At 46.2% G+C, this 16538-nt stretch overlaps 1 protein-coding gene across 1 annotated transcript in view; it reads right to left on the bottom strand.

Moving 5' to 3' along the window:
- The window catches only part of MGAT5B (alpha-1,6-mannosylglycoprotein 6-beta-N-acetylglucosaminyltransferase B), a 170188-nt gene that overhangs the window by 9794 nt on the left and 143856 nt on the right, over positions 1-16538 (bottom strand). The window contains exon 14 of the mRNA XM_084646624.1: positions 14576-14692. Coding sequence (XP_084502750.1) covers positions 14576-14692 — 117 coding nt within the window. The remainder of the gene's footprint in view (positions 1-14575; positions 14693-16538) is intronic.

The raw sequence follows: 16538 nt of genomic DNA, 5'->3' as shown, positions 1-16538 counted from the left end.
TGACCAAGGCACTGGGCCTAGGAATGACTGCAATAAAGCACGGCTTTATATTTTAACTGGGAGCAGACTAATGGATGAGAGAAGTGGCCGTCTCTTGTGGAGAGGAAAGGATGGGAAGAATGGAGTCCCTGAGGTGACTTCCATTGGCTCTCAAATGAGGTCACAGTGGTGCTGAGAGGCTCCATGCTTCGTGCTGATGGAAATATTTCTTTTGAAACATTTTTTTAATGAAACATTTTCATTTTCCTTAAAAACGGTCAGAAACCATTTCCCAGCAAGCTCCACCCACACTCTGGCCAAGATCTGCCTTCCTAAGACCCTGCCCCCCCGACCATAAGCCACCTGTGTTTTAAAGCCACCTCTGCAATTCTTTACTTTCTCTGGTTTGTGACGCTTTCACCTGGGCCTGGAAAGATCATTTCCCTCTCTGCTGCTATTTAGTGGTATATGCGGTGGCAGAGTATATTTTTTCTTTACAATGTTTAATGGTGGTTAGAGCTGGTGAAAGGTGCCACAGCCCAGGAGAGGGCAGGCCTCTGTCTACATGTGTCAAGTTGGAGGCAGCGTCAGCTTCCCCCGTACCCTCCTCTGCCAATGTGCCTCAACCCTAACTTAGAGGAAGCTCCTCTAGCAGCAAGAAGGACGTTCAGTCTTCATGGTCAGTTTAGCCCTTTGTCTCTCTGTGGGAGATGACCAATTTAAGTGCGCTTTTGGGGTGGACATTTCGTGACAAAGACAGATGCCTAATAAGAATTGGGCTGAGACCCACCAAACATTCATTTCACGCAGACCACTGAACAGGTCAGTTATTACAGATCTGGGGCCAGGTTTGAATGGGTGATCCAGAGATTTTTTTTTTAAAATAAAAAGACTCTCCTCTCCCATTACTGATTCTCTGAACAAGCCAGTACCCTTGTTTGGTGATTCTGATGGAGTGGAAGCAAACTTTGCTTTAGTCTTGTTCATACACCATCCAGCACAATAGCAGTGGTGCCTAGAAACTACAGTGACAAGCACATTGTAACAGTGTAACACTACTGCAAAAAAAGCAAACATTGTTCTGGGATGTATTAGCAGGAGTGTTGTAAGCAAGACTCGAGAAGTAATTCTGCTGCTCTACTCCACGCTGATTAGGCCTCAACTGGAGTATTGTGTCCAGTTCTGGGCACCACATTTCACAAAATATGTGGATAAGTTGGAGAAAGTCCAGAAAAGAGCAACAAAAATGATTAAAGGTCTAAGAAACATGACCTTTGAGGGAAGATTGAAAAAACTGGGTTTGTTTAGTCTGGCGAAGAGAAGACTGAGAGGGGACATGATAATAGTTCTCACGTACATAAAAGGTTGTTACAAGGAAGAGGGAGAAAAAATTTTCTCCTTAACCTCTGAGGAGAGGACAAGGAGCAATGGGCTTAAATTGTAGCAAGGGTGGTTTAGGTCAGACATTAGGAGAAACTTTCTAAATGTCAGGGTAGTTAAGCACTTGAACAAATTACCTAGGGAGGTTGTGGTTTTTAAGAGCAGGTTAGACAAACACCTGTCAGGGAAGGTCTAGATAATACTTAGTCCTGCCATGAGTGCAGGGGACTGGACTAGATAACCTCTCGAGATCCCTTCCAGTTCTATGATTCTATGTTTAGGGATAGATAGATAGATAGATAGATAGATAGATAGATCATAAGACTAATGGAGATGGGAATTAAAAAGTTAGGGATGGCCCAGGTAATTCAAAATTTGTGTAACAAAGAGATTCCATGAGTCAATTCCCTCCCACCACACATACCTAATCCTAATAAGCAGAAAACATTCAGCCACCTAGATTCTGGGTCTTTGCAGTCAGTCTAATACCCAGGGCTGTGAAGCAGGAAGAAGCTTTTGGCAGAGTTTGGATGCTGGGATAAAGCAAATGTATTTTCAGCAGCTCTGAGTCAGTGTCATTTCAGACACACCGCCCCCGTGTTCTGTCTGCTATTTATACACAGCATTCAGCTTCTTCTCTCTGGATTGGCACTATCATTTAAATGAATGGCATATTTTTAGCATGGATTATGAAACACTGCTGTCCTTATGGAGGATTCTTTCTACTTTCGCTTTTAATCAGTAGAGTATTGGCAGAGGAATGATGTAAAGCCATCCCTGTTTCCTTGAACAGTTACCCTCACATCCTGAAATTTACAGCTACGCACTGGAAAATCACAGCCACTGCCTGAAACTGATAACTGTCCACAACTTTCTGTTAATGTATTTCTTGCTTTGTGCACAGGTACTCTTATCACAGTACTCTCTCTCATCACCTTTCTTTAATGGTTGCTCAGATACTACAGTGATGAGGATAGATAGATTCATTCTCCACACATGGGCGATGCTGCTTACTGACTCCCTTGTAGGACAGGCAACAATTTCTCCACTGTGAGCAACACTTACAGTGCTGCACACTTATTCCTGGAAGGACGTACTTCCTGGAAGGAACTTTCAGCCCTGGAGCTCATAGGCCATTCCTGACTGTGACCCTAATAGCATCCCACTGCCAGAGAGCTAGAAGCTGCCTGGTAAGTAGCAGTGTGTCTCAGCTGGCCTGACCAGCTTAGTGTATCACCCCAACTCACTGTTGTCATAATCTGTATCAAAACGGTGTCATGTAAAGTATCCTATGCGAACTGGTAATGCATTGGCCATTAATATTATGGGGTGGTGCGTATGTTGGGGTGATATATGAAAAATCTGAAATATGTGCTGGACATATGGTCTTAAAATGTGATTGGCAGGAAGGGCTTAAATCCCCCCCCCCCACCTTAGACAAAGGAATGTGGTCCCCCCTACTTGAATGTGCCTCCAATGTAGGTTGAACAAAGACACACAATAAAGGTACATGTACATAAAAGGTAAACAAAGCCATCAAACAAGGGAGTGGGGGAGATAACCACTTAACTAATTGGACTGGGAGGGAGAGACTGCAAAAATTACCATGGCATCATTTCCCTGCTGGACACAGCAAGCTGAGCCCCCAGGAGGGCTTCCTGATGTTGAAAACAAAGATTAACTTTGATGATATACGTGGGTAGAAAAAGTCATTTGGGTCTCCTTCAGCTGAAGAGAAAAAAAAACCCTACTGCTTCGAGCTCTGTGTTAGATCCTGGCTAAGAACTGGCCAGCCATGCTGGAAAAGCAACTGCGGTGATAAAACTACTTTGAACAAAAGATTCTAGTTTGTTAGGGTAGGTTTAGTCTTAGAAGCATAATTTTACCTTTGTTTGTTTGTTTGTAACCATTTCTATCCCAATTCCTTCTACTTGGTATCACTTCAATACCTGTTCTGTCTTAATAAACATAATCTTGTTTTTATTATGTAGCGTTTCAAACTGAAAGGTAAAATCCTCAGTCTCTTTAAAGGAGCAGCAAAGCGGGCTGTTGGTGTATCAGGGCTCTGAGCCAAAGTGCACATCACAGAAGCACCCAAGATTACAGGGCAGGCAGTGACACAACCCCTTATTGGTCTGGGTGAACCCCCAAAGCATCACACTGACCCCGTCTTCCAGAGGGGAATTGTCTAAGTGGGTAAAAATGGGATGGCAGGGGAGATGCAGCAGGGCACTTGTGCAGTACTCCTCCCCTGGCCCAGATGCACCTCTCCAGAGCGGGACGCACCTTCAGTAAATAGGTCCCAAACTAAGAGATGCCTACATTCTTTTTTTCTGAAAATGCTGTTCCTTCGTTTCACCAACAGTAAATCTCAGAATTATTTGTCTCCTTTTGAAGTACTTATCAAACCAAAACTCAAAAGGCTCAGCCTGGAGAGAAGATATCTCTAAGCAACTTTCTGCCATAAATATCTCAGCGAGACTGGAAATTACACCCATTATATCTAATTACAGGTGTGCGCGGTAATCAGTTTCGACATAATGACAGGCGCTGATCCTGCCTATGAATTATTGAGCTCGCCCTGACTTGGGAACTTGGATAAAAGGATTTGATGGGCGCTTCTGAGCGTTCTTTAAATAGTAGTTCCTTTCGCAGAGCAAATTGCAATTGCCTGTTTCACCCTTTACCAGCAGAATGCTGTGAATTGTCCTCCATTTTGCCTGACACAGATTTAAGGGGAGGCAGATTCCCCCCCACCCCCCGTTTTAATCCTGGCATTGCCAAGGAAGTTCAGTTTATTCCTATTCATTCTTTGTATTACAGCAGCACCAGAGATGCCCCCAACAAGATCAGGGCCTCATTGTGTGAGGCACTGTATAGACAGTCCCTGCCTACAAAAGCTCATAACCTAAAAGAGAGGTTGTAATGGGTGGATGAAACATGTCTGTGGTAGGTTAGGGGCAGGGAGAAGTTGGCTAACACATTATCCCTCTCCTTTTTCATGTATCCTTAGTAAGGTATTGAGAAGGGTAAGGGATTATTCATGGGATACAGAACCTTTTCCTTGTACTGTAGGTTGATAGTTGGAATCTGTCCAGGCTAATTCTGGCTAGTTGTTTGGTGGCCGTGTTAAATGAGTTGGATAGTTTTTCATTCCAGATCCCAGTGACAAGTGTCCACATCACGCACACAAACATCACCAAGGGAACTAAATGTGTCAGTCCCCACCGAGCGGCAAAGGCTTAGAAGGGCCGGGAGGTGGTTCCGCGGTATCTGAACTACGGCACAGTGTCCAGGCTATGATACAGTAAGCTTGCTGCAGTTGGTGCCACAGGAATTCTCGTTGATTTCTTCCTGGGGATCTTGGATGCTGCATGGTCCCTCCACGTCCCACGAGGGCACAATCTAGCCCTAGGTCTCTACTCCTGCCTGCCTGTACCCAGAGTCTTCTCCTCCTTCACAGAGAGCTGTCACTCTCGTGGCAGCCAATGTTCCTGTTGTGACCAACATCACCGGCAGCGTGGCTGTCAACAGGAGGCCAGGCCTGTCATATTTTAATTAAACAATTATCTTCAAGAAATTGGCACTCTGCTGTGGTCCCAGCCACACAATCAGAATTAGAAGCAGAAGGGAAAAAAAGACAAGAGAGCGAGTGCAAAAAGCCTGAAGAAAGATGGATAACAGACGGGACACCAGAGCTGGTGCAGAGGGGACGAGTGTTTTGATCACAGAGTTAAGGGTGAGCAGAGAAGATGTGGTGGCAATGGGAGAAGGAGGCGGTGTGGGGGGACGGGGGATGTGAGCAGCAGCGAAGGTGAACAATCAGAACAGCGGTAGGAGAGGAGGAAATGCAGTGAGCAGGGAAACACTGCCCTCACAGAACATCTCTCCCCCAGTCCAGGCCTCGTTTCTCACTACCAGGCACGGAACAGATGATGAAGTGTTAACAGAAGAGGCATCAAAAATCACCAGCAGGAGTTACTGTGACAGGTGGCACAAGAGGCTAAAGAGGGAATAAGATTTCTTAGCTCTGCTTGGGATGAGATGCAAATCTGCTCAGCTATAAAGAAGGATGAGTGGGAGGGTGGGGACGAGGAGAGAAGACAGAGACCCGAGTGTAGCAGAGAGAGCCTAGAGCATTAGGCCTGATGCAAGACTTGAGGCCTGAACTGTGAACCAAAGTCAGGGCATGTAAGTTCAGTGTCTTGGCACGTCCTGCTGGCACTGCTAAAACACACCGAATATGTAAACACATTCCAGCAGGCTGGCACAAGTATACACCCCAACCTAGCACAGGATAAGATGGTTTGACAGAAGTGATGAATGGAGATATTTTGTCAGAAACATCAGGAGTAAAGTACCCAGACAGAAGTGGTGAACAGGAATATTTTGTCTGAAACAACAGGAGAAAGGAATGAGAGGAGGTAGCAAACATATCACGGAACACGGAAGCTGGCATGTCGGTTGTTTAGCCCAGGTTGTTTGTTTTAGTCTATAAATCTTGGGACACCTCGCCTTAACCCTTTGTCTGGCCTAAGGGGCAGCAGAAAGACCTGCTGCTGACTGAGCTGGTCCATTGTGACGGGCACACGTGTGTTAGTGTACCTATAGCCACTAAGCAGGGGTGCTAATACGGTGCTTAGTCGACAATAAACCCTGCCGAGCACCTTCGCCACTGAACCGAGACTGTGGTTTTTCTGGGCAGGTTCTATCGGGGTCCGCTGAGCCAGCCACATGTGCAGAGCTGGGACAGCACGCGGCAAGAACTCCCACGCAAGCCACACCGACAAGGTCCTAGAACCAAATCCCATTGACTGGACACATTACCTGCCCTGCTGTCTGGGGGCAAGGGTCTCTCCATTTCCCCATTACAAGAGAGGGGAGTGAATGGACCATAAGACAGGGAAAGGTAGGTGCAGCATGGATGGAAGTAACCCATGAAATGAGTCTATGAATCTAGCCCATGCTTACATGGCCAACGTGGTGAGTCCATCATAATAAATCCACCTTTAAAGATTTTTATTGCAGTAGAGTGAGGTGTGAGTGTGTGAAATGGTGATACGGAGCCATGTGGCTGGGACACTCTTGGAAACCTCGCCACAGATGCGACAGAGCCAACCCTACCTGTAGCGCATGACCTGAGAGGAGGGAGAGGTGGCGCTCCATGCTGAATGAGGAGTCACCAATTGCCAGATGTGCATGTCCCCTTGCTTAGTGGTGCTGTACCCCCAGCACCAACGACATACAGTCACACCGCCCTGGTTTCACCCCATTCTGCAACAGCACAACACCTCCATCACTCACCATCGCTGCACAGGATGCAGTGGTGTGCCCAGGCTCATGGGGACAGAAGACAGGAGCCAGGAGCCCCAACTCATCCCTGTGCAAGTGTGAAGCCCAGTGTCAGGACACTGCCTCCCCCCCCCCGATCCTGGGGCTGCTGGCAGCCAGTTCAGCACCCAGCACAGGCTGGGCAGCTCTGACTTATATGGCCACTGTGGGCTTTGCAGCAGCTGGGAAACAGCTGAGGTTTAGAATTTCCTCAGCCACGATTCCCCCATTCCTGGCACGGGCCTCCCCAGTGCACCTCGGAATGCCCCTTTGCTGGGGGTGCTCGCCAGTGAGTGCAGAACCAGCCCCAGGATCCCTTCGCGCTGAAGGTGCAAAGGGGCAGCAGAACAATGGTGAATGGAGCCCACTGTTGTCAGATGGAGCATTTAGAATCCCAGGTAGGTACCTGAGGAATAAATGTAGAGATGGGATTTCTCTGCAGGGGGCTGAGTCTCCGAGAGGAATCGCAGCGCCAAAGGGAATATTAAATCTCTCACTCAAAATAATAATGATAAAAATCCAAACATCATCAGACAAATAAATAGAAAATAACACAATTGCCTAACAGTGTGTAACAGCAGACTGGGGAGATTTTAACCAGCTATTTTCACTGCAATGCTTAATATGCCACTCTCCCAAGCATAGCCTGAAATATATAATTTTTCATTATATTCCTGAATGTTTGACTTTAATATAATGAAGCTTTCTCCCTTCATTACACCAGAATACTGGCTGTATTATATTGCTTATGTGGGAACTATTTTTGACAATGTAAAAGCTGAAGCCCAAGAAAATGACCTCAAATGAAACCTCTTTCCTTCTCTCGCCTCTAAACTCCATGTAACAGCTGTAATTCATCACCAGGACAAATTCTTCCAGCGTCACATTTCCTGGTGGGCTGTAATTTGTCTCCTTGCTTTTCGCTCTCTTTTTGCTACCTGTGACTGCCCACTGATTTGCTTGCCTGAGTTTATGGTGTTTGCCGCCGCCTCTATTTGAGTTTTTATTATAAATAGATCAGAAATCCTTGGTAACAATAAGCACCGGGGAAAACAAGAAATTGCTAAGCATGTTACACAAAAAGTGCATCCATGACTTGTTACAGATGCTACTGAATGCTGCAGTGCTGAGCCTGGGAGAAGGGGACGGGACTTTCCTTCTGAAACCTGAAACCGCACACAACTTGCCTGAGATGGGGCTTTGTCACAAACCGAGCCAAGGCTCAAGCTAAAATTCAAACACCTGTCCAGAGAACAAAGGTCCATTTTCCAGCAAATGTAAACAACTTCATGGCTTTGGAATGAGGTTGCCATCTGAATCTCAAATAATTTATTTGAGGAGGGATGGGGGGGGCACGCATAGCCACATGCATAAGAAGTCCAGCTGTCACCAGGGCTTCATCCTAGGGCTTCGCTACCAAATGACCAACACAGTAGGTGTCCTTCTAGAACGATGCTGCATATGTTCTTCCTGTAATATTCTGGCACCATGGATTGCCTTATTTACTTGCATGCGAGAACTTGTCAGCAGCAGCTACACTTAAGTGTGATTGGTCATAGTGAGACCCAGACAGTGAGAACAAACTTTACTGGCGATATGCTTGGTATCTAAAAAGAACTCCATCACATATAACATTTCTTCAAGACTTAGCTCCAGTACAGTCAGCTAAACAGATCAAATAGCACTCTCCAGACACTTTCTAGTGAAACTCTCGGACTTGTGACACAGCTACCCTAAGCCACCCTCTCTCTTTCTTCTCTCTCTCTTCCCTCCCACGGGATTTTGTTTTCTCTTCCTGCTGCATAAAACATTATTTTAAAGACAAAATACTAGGGGAAATCTTGCAGCAAAAGCCCATAATAAGGCTTTTATGCTAGGTCAATTTTTAGGCCTAATTGCCTTGACAGCATCTCTAATAAACCAGCCCTTAAAAAAGGGGGGGGAAGTTGCTGTGAGTTACTTTACATTCTCTCCCTGTTCCCAGAGAGGTTATATACATCTTTTAAAAGGAGCTCTAACCTGGTAAGGGATTAGCCCAAGAAGACATGTCCCAGTGGAAAAAAACCCACCAGTCTCCTCCAGAGTCACTGCACGTTTTAAATAAAATTGTGACAGCTGAGCTGTAGTTTTTACTCTTTTAAAGCAAATGCCGTTCAATTCAACATCCACGGAGGGCAATGGGAGTCTTGCAATGAGCTGTGGATCAGACCCTCAGTGCTGGTGAAAGACTGATAGCACCCAGATAGCCCTGAAGGTCTCTCTCAACGGAACAGATTCGGGTCAAGTCATGTCAGGACAAGCTTACCCATAATGCCTTGCCAATGTGCCTCACTCCAGCAATGGGGGTTGGTCTCAGAGCCCAAGCTCCAGCCTGAGCAGGAACAACTACACTAGCCAATAGGTGGAGTGTGGGCCAAATCTGGATCAGGAGATGCTTTTGAACAGACCCTGAAATCTTTATATTTACTTATTATTATAATTGGGTTTTTTTATTATTATTTTCCCTGGAGTCTGGATCTTGACCGTACCTTGACCAAGAAATTTGGACCTTAACAAAAAATAATGGACTACCTCTGATCTACACTGATATTTGTAACCCCATAATGCGAGATGAGCTTGTATCAGTTGACCTGGCCTGTGAGACTTGGTGCTACAGGGATATTTTTGCAGTGTAGAATTATCCTTAGGAATTCAGGAGCCTAAATCCCATTGGCTTCCAGTGAGACTGCCTAACCCACATTTGAAAATGGGACTTAGACTCCTAAGTCTCTTAGATACTTCTGAAAATGTTGCCCAGAATCTTTATCTTAAATGAGTGCGTGTGCATGTGTGTCGGGATTCCAGTGAGCCCAGCAAAAGCCTTTTATGAGGAACCTTTGTGCACCCAAAACTTCTCCTGCAGTCACCTGCTACAGGACCAAATCCCATTCTCGTTTACACCAAAATCAATCCAGAGTCACTCTGCTGACTTCACTGAAGTTACTTCAGATTTACAGTGGTCTAAATGAGAGGAGAAGTGAGCCCAGCTTTGAAGCTGGGACAAGTAATTTATTCATCTGTTTGAAGAGATAGTATTGTGTGAGCAGCACAAGGCTTTCGTCTTTCTTCTTTGTTTCCCCTTGCAGAGCTGGGAGTCCGTTAATACTCATTAAGGTGCGAGATGAAGAGTACTAGTTTATGCTTTCTTCAAACAGTTCTGCCAAGGGACCCAAGTCCTGACCTGCAGCACCAACTGCTATTCCAATCTGAGGCCATGTGCCTCTCTGCCAGTACCTGAATCCCTGCCCTGCAGCATCGTCTGCTAGTCAAGTCTTGGGTCCCACACAGCTCTGCCACTCCATGTGAATCCTGAGCCATGGCACCATGGACCTATCCTGGTCTTGAGCTTCCCTCAAGCAGAAACTGAGGCCAGAGCAGGCAGCGGCTTTGTAATACACACTAGGATGAAAGACTAATAAACTCAATGCCAGTTGTGACTTCAGTGGGGATTGGCATCCATGGGTCTGATTCTGTGTTGTCCTGCACCTTGTGTTGTCATTTACTCCAGTACGAACTGAGTGCAAAATAGGTGCCCAATCAGGGTGGCAGCATTTTACATTCACCGGGCACTGGAGTAAATAACTGCACACAGTGCTGGGCACTAGAGAATCCATGTTTCAAAAGGTGAAAGGCTAATGCACTCACCCCCTCTGGCAGCTGATTGAGTGGGCCCAAAAAGGAGAGAATAGACATTGTCCCATTTTATTTCTGGAGAGAGGTGGAGCTGCTGGCATTGCTGTGTGGAGATCTGATAACTTTCTTTTTTTTTTTTTTTACACCCCTAGTTTTTTGCTGATTTTACACTGCTGATGGAAAGATGTGACCTCCATTAATTCATCTTGTAACATGCAGAGGATGTGACACATGTGCCCTTTAAACACCAGCTCGGCAGCTGAGACCCTCTCTCTTTGGGAACATTTCACCAGCGCAGATGGAACAGAGATGGTCAACGCGGCTCACTTCAGTTTTTGTCGACAGCTGACAGGAAGCCCAGTGTCAGGGACATAATTATTGAAAATTTAATGTTAATTGAGATGCACCTAATGACGAATAATTGTATATGGTGGTTTGATACATTCTTTGCAATATTTTGGAGGAGAAGAGATGAGACGAGATCAAAACAAACTACAGCTCGCGAGTGCCCGTAACCAACACCAAAGATCCCACACCTAACAAGCTGCTGTCATATGGGGAGAGCTCGGGTACGAGCCCTAATAGGGTCACAGATTGTCAGCTCTGGTGCTCTGCTGCCTTTCAAAGAAATGCCACTTGGGAGTGCTATCCTTCAAGAGCACTGAATACATGGCAGCACCTGGTGCTGCTGTTTGGAAAGCAGATGGTTTATCAAGTTCCCAAGGGCACTGGAACATCAGTCTGTTAGATGTTCTATCATCTAGAGCCACAACAAAAGATTTGTTTCTATTCCTAGAGAAGCCAGACCCAGGACCTTCCCCAATACTTAGAGGAAAGCCCCAGTGGCATTTCCTACTGGCTACTTTAGATGGCACATGATCTACTCTCTTTCTTTCCATACCCACCTCATTCTTGCAATCTCTTGTTCAGTCTTTCCTCGTACTGTAAAAACACCACGCCACTGAGCAGCAGCAAAATCACAAAGGCCCTTCTTGATTTATCTATGCCCTCTTCTTTAGAGCCCAATTTCCGGCTTGGAAAGGCACAGGCCAGTATTCCCATTGTCTCTCCTGCATGGTGGGAGGGACACAGGGCTGTTCTCACTGCTTGGGAGGGAGGGGAGGCTAGGCAAGCATTCCCACTGTCTTTGCTGCACCACTGGGGAGATCTTCACAAGAGTGGGAGGCTGGGTGAAATTTGCTGCCAGTGATCAGAAAAGGCCACAGCTTAGTCCAGCTGCTTCCTATGGACCCTTCCCATTCGGCCCCATGCCTTGACCAATCAGCCGAGGGTCATACCATACTGTGTATACAGCCAATGGAGCTCAGTAAAGGAAGCCATCACCAGCTGCTCCTGAATTTGTTCAGGCTGCTCCCGGCAAAGGCTACCCCAACCCACTGTAAGGCAGATAGGAACCGTTTCCTTCCTGGTGGGTTACTTCTACATTGGCCTCAGCAGCTGAGGAATCCTCTGCTTGTGTCTGCAGGCTGCTGGGGCTGAAGACTCCATTGCCAGAGGGTCACCAGGCAGGCACCAGAGGAATGATTTAGAAATGTAATTCTATAATAGGAAACTGAGGACCAGATCCTTAGTTGGTGTAAGTTAATAGTGTAGCTTCATTGACTTCCGTGGAGCTACGCTACTTGACACCAGCTAAGGATCTGGCCCTGAGTATTGATCACTCAGTAGTGACTAGTCAGTACGGCGATCGGGGTTTGGCTAGTGTGGTGGGCTGTTCACCCCACACCAGCCCTGCAGGGGCTAAGGTGGGGCAGATCACGCCAATTAACGTTACAGGTGGAGAGTCTGCTTGATTAAAAATGACTAATGGCTGATCAAGCCCAGCTGGGGAAGATGCTGCGCAAGATATCGAGCCAGGAAGTTTGCAGCAGAAAGGGCTGCAGTGTGGAAGACGGCAGTCATGCTCCAGGCTTAGAGAGAAGAAAAGCAGCAACCCCAGGAGAAGGAGGAGCCATGGAATCCTGACCCTGAAGGATGGGCTTAACTAGAAGGGGGAAGAAGAAAGCCTGCGAGCAGCAGAGTAGGAGGTCCAGGGAAAGAGCAGCAAGGCCTAATTTGATGGATCTCCAACAAGAAACTGCAGAACTGGAATTAATTTGCAACTGGACACCATCAAATTAGGTCTGAATAAAGACTGGGAGTGGATGGGTCACTATAAAAACTAATTTCCCCCGCTGATACTCACACCTTCTTCTCAACTGTTTGAAATGGGCCACCTTGATTACACTGGCCTCATTAGCACTACAAAAGTGATTTTCCCTCCCTTGGTATTCACTCCTTCTTGTCAATTGTTGAGAATAGCCCACTTCCACCTTAACTGAATTGGCTCATTAGCACTACCCCCCCCCCCCACTTGGTAAGGCAACTCCCATCTTTTCATGTGCTGTGTATTTATACCTCTCTACTGCATTTTCCACTCCATACATCTGATGAAGTATGTTTTAGCCCACGAAAGCTTATGCCCAAATAAATTTGTTAGTCTCTAAGATGTCACAAGGACTCCTCGTTGTTTTTATCCAAGGAGTGTTACTGAATTAGGAATTTAAACAGTTTGCAAATTAGGGATATTTTTTAATCTGGTAATTCACTTTCTAGTGAGCGATTTCCCCTGGGGGAATGGACGTAGCTATGGAGACGGCTATGCACTACAGAACGAGCCCCCAGATCAATTGCCACTCATGCTGAGTAACAATTAAAGAGCGTTTCCATGTGATGGCTGTGACAGGAGAAAGGGGGTGGCTCACAATACTCCCCCTGCTGGTGTGGATCAGCCTGATTGATGGCAGCTTCACAGAGGAAGCAAGGACAGAATGGGCCAAAGAAACTGAACAGATCTGGGTTGAGGAATATTAGCAGGGGAGCTCTACACCGCAGCACAGCTTGCTCTCTGGATGGAAGACTTGGATCTCTGCTGCTCTCAATCTGACATGAACACTACAAATTCACTCAAAAAAACCCCCCAAAACCCTTGTAGAATCTATTAAATTCCCTGATTCCTGTTAATCTGAGTCAGATGCAGGGCCATTTTTTATTAAGATGCTATTTCGTGGTGTATGGTCTTTGTAACAACAGGGACGCCTCACCCTACCCAAAGCAAATTGTGAGCAAACCGGAGATCAGCACTTTTCTCCCCTCCAGGAAAATTGACTTTAATAATTTGGACAACTTGAAAGGCTCCTGCCACTGGGGAGGTAAATATTCATGACAGATAATTTTTAAAAGTCTTTGAGAAGTCGGCTCACACAGCAGTTGCTGCATTTTTCAAAAGGCTTTTTTTTTTTTTTGCTGCATTTCTTCAGCTCTTCATATTTAATAGGGGGGATTTGAGGCTTTTCATATTGAATTGTTTAATGCAAATAATAATTATTAATAATTAAATGAAATGCAGCAGAGGAACGGTAGGTGAAGTGACCTGTAGCTTTTGCAGCACTTGCAGGGGGAGATACAAGGCTGACAAAAAAACTACCTGCTTACAAGAGACAGGGTTGGCAGTCCCAGATGCTTGCTGTGGAATATCCCAGCACTGGGAAGGAGGATGCATGATGGGAAAACTGCATCCTGGTTAAATGAGTGGGTTTAACTTCCTAACTGATGGGGAGTGGGAAGTTGATGGAGAGTTGAACAGGGGACATTACTGGAGAGATTTTCAGAGAGCTCAGTTTCCATTCAGGAACCTGTGTGCCAGATTTTCAAGTGCTTAGAGCCCAGCAGCTGAAGTTGTTCCATCAACTTATTTAGAGGTCTACTGGGAATTGAGCTCTTGGAAAATCTGGCCTCATAGATAGGACTAAGCTTTGGTGGGTGAAACTCAAGAGGTGTGGAGGTTTGTTCCAGGTAAGTTACTACAGAGTCCAAGCTATCCATACCTACTGGGTCTGATTCTGATCTCAGTTAAACTAGTGTAACTCCATTGAGTGGGGTTTTCAAAAGAGCCTAAGCAACTCAGGAGCATAAATCCCATTGAAAGCCGAGAGCTACTTGCCTCCTGTCCTGAGACACTGGGATTTCTGGCTTGCATGTGCAAACAATTTCAGAGAAGTGACTAGCCACTAATGCTGGGACAGTCACAGAGGGCACGTGGGCTGCTAACAACTGCTTGTTCTTGACTCCTGCAAATCCAGCCCTCCATTCTCTCTGTCTCAGCAACAGATGAGCTTATCTCAGTGTTTCAATGAATTCTGCCCGGAATTACCTTGGTCCTTATGATAGTTTTGATAGCGGCTTCAAACTCCTCTGAGTTATTGTAGTCCACCGTCCACACATGAGGTTTCCCTATGAAGTCCTCCACATAGGGGTGTTGGGAGGACACCTGAGAAAGGAAACAAAAAATGAACTGTGTGGTATTCCCTGCAGAAGGCACTGTGGCCACACGCAGTGACCTCCCTGCAGCTAGGCAATGTGAAAGGTGAGCTGATGGCAGCAGGAACAGTGATGAGAGCTACTAAACCCATTGCATGCAGAGATGGATCCAAAGTGGAACCTTTAATCCAAACCCACCTTCTCTCAGCCTTTAGGCTGATATTTTAAAACAGCCTAATGGTTTTGAATGCCTAAGTCCCAATAAAATTAAATTTGCCCCTCAGCGACTGGGCAAATCTCAACCTCAGAGATTCAGATGAAATCCATCCCAGATCGGAACCTCCCCCATCAGTGAGGTTTGAAAAACTAAGACCTGACTACAAGGTTTTGTAGAAGCACAATGCTCATTACAAAGATGAGACAAATGTCAAATCTGTGATCAAACGTGAAGTTTGGTGTTGGGCTAAACTGGAACTAGAATCTGAACCACCCTCGAATTTGCAAAACTGAAGCTGAGCATTCCTGTTTGCAGTGAGGACTCTTCCTCTGGGGATTGCTTCCTATTGGCAGTCACTTTTCCATCCCATAGAGCAATCTTCTTTCCCATCCTCTCCATGCATTTCTCCTTTATTTAAGCTTTGGGCATCTGTTGATTCAGCCTCATTGACATTGCTGCAAGGCAGCCAACAAGCACAGGTCGTGTCTCAGGAAGTAGGGCAAAGGGTGGAAGTTGAAGCTATACTTTTAAGGGGTGCACAGGACAGAGGGAAGAGTCCTGGTGCAGAGAAGGGACATTTTCTAAACAGAAAGGAGGATGAAAACTGGCAATGGTTACAAAGGGGCTTTGAAAGCAAGGAAGATGTGAAAAAGAGCATTTTATATAATGAGCATTATGCTTTGCCAGACATGATCATGCTCCCGCAGCCCTTTGCCAGGGAGAGGAGACAAAGTATCCATTAGAGGTGGGAGAACTTGCGCAGAAATTGATTTTTATTGTTTTGCCAAATGGCTTTAGGTGAAATTCTCCCCTCTGCAGGGGTGCCAGTGAAGTCCCATGGAGCTCATAGGCTTAAGGAGTGTCTAGTCCTTGGGCTGGACTTCTTCCCAGGGGGCAGAGTTCACCATTTGTGGGGGTTTTTTGCATCCTGGACATTTCGAGTTTCCATGTTTCAGCTGCTTTCTGGAGGGAGGCTGGTTTTCTAATCCACTCATGGCGCTGCTTACACAGCTGTGCTGTGAGTTGGAGCCCAGCTACTAATGTAAAGAACCCGCAGTGGAGGCTTCTTCACAGCAGGCTACAGACTCTGCCCCTTGCCAGCTGCAGGTTGTGATGCAAAGTGAACCTCTGGGTCACAGCATTCCCCAAAGATGCAGAGCCAAAGTAAACCTGGCAATTATTGAGAAGAAGACAGCATCAGCTGCACCAAAGGGCAGGACCATCCATTGAGCAAACCAACGGCCCCAATCCCGGGTAATCCCCATTCTCCTAACATATCGACCAATCAGCTGGGCTAAAACACAAAACCAAACCCAATATCCCATCTACCCTAAAGACCTTCAACTTTCCCATGATCTCAGCCCTGCCCAGAAGGCTCAGATACGTATAAATAAAGAGATGATGGCAATTAATTATCCCTCTCTTCTGCTTCTTTGCTGTCATCAGCACACTTCTCCCTAGTGACAGCAGCTAAGGATGGCAGGCTCGGCTGTTATAATGACACAAATTAAAAGCAGCAGGGCTGGCTGCACTGAAAGAATGATTCCAACACCTTCCATCTCACACACAAACACACCCACACATCATGCACACTCTCCGTAGCGGTTGCTCTGTTCACAGTTTTGCCAAGTCGCTGAGT

The sequence above is a fragment of the Lepidochelys olivacea genome (genome assembly GCF_965140295.1).
Source record: "Lepidochelys olivacea isolate rLepOli2 genome assembly, chromosome: 14".
Taxonomy (NCBI): Eukaryota; Metazoa; Chordata; order Testudines; family Cheloniidae; genus Lepidochelys; species Lepidochelys olivacea.
The sequence above is the reverse complement of the archived record's forward strand: the minus strand, read 5'-3'. Positions and strand labels throughout refer to the sequence as shown.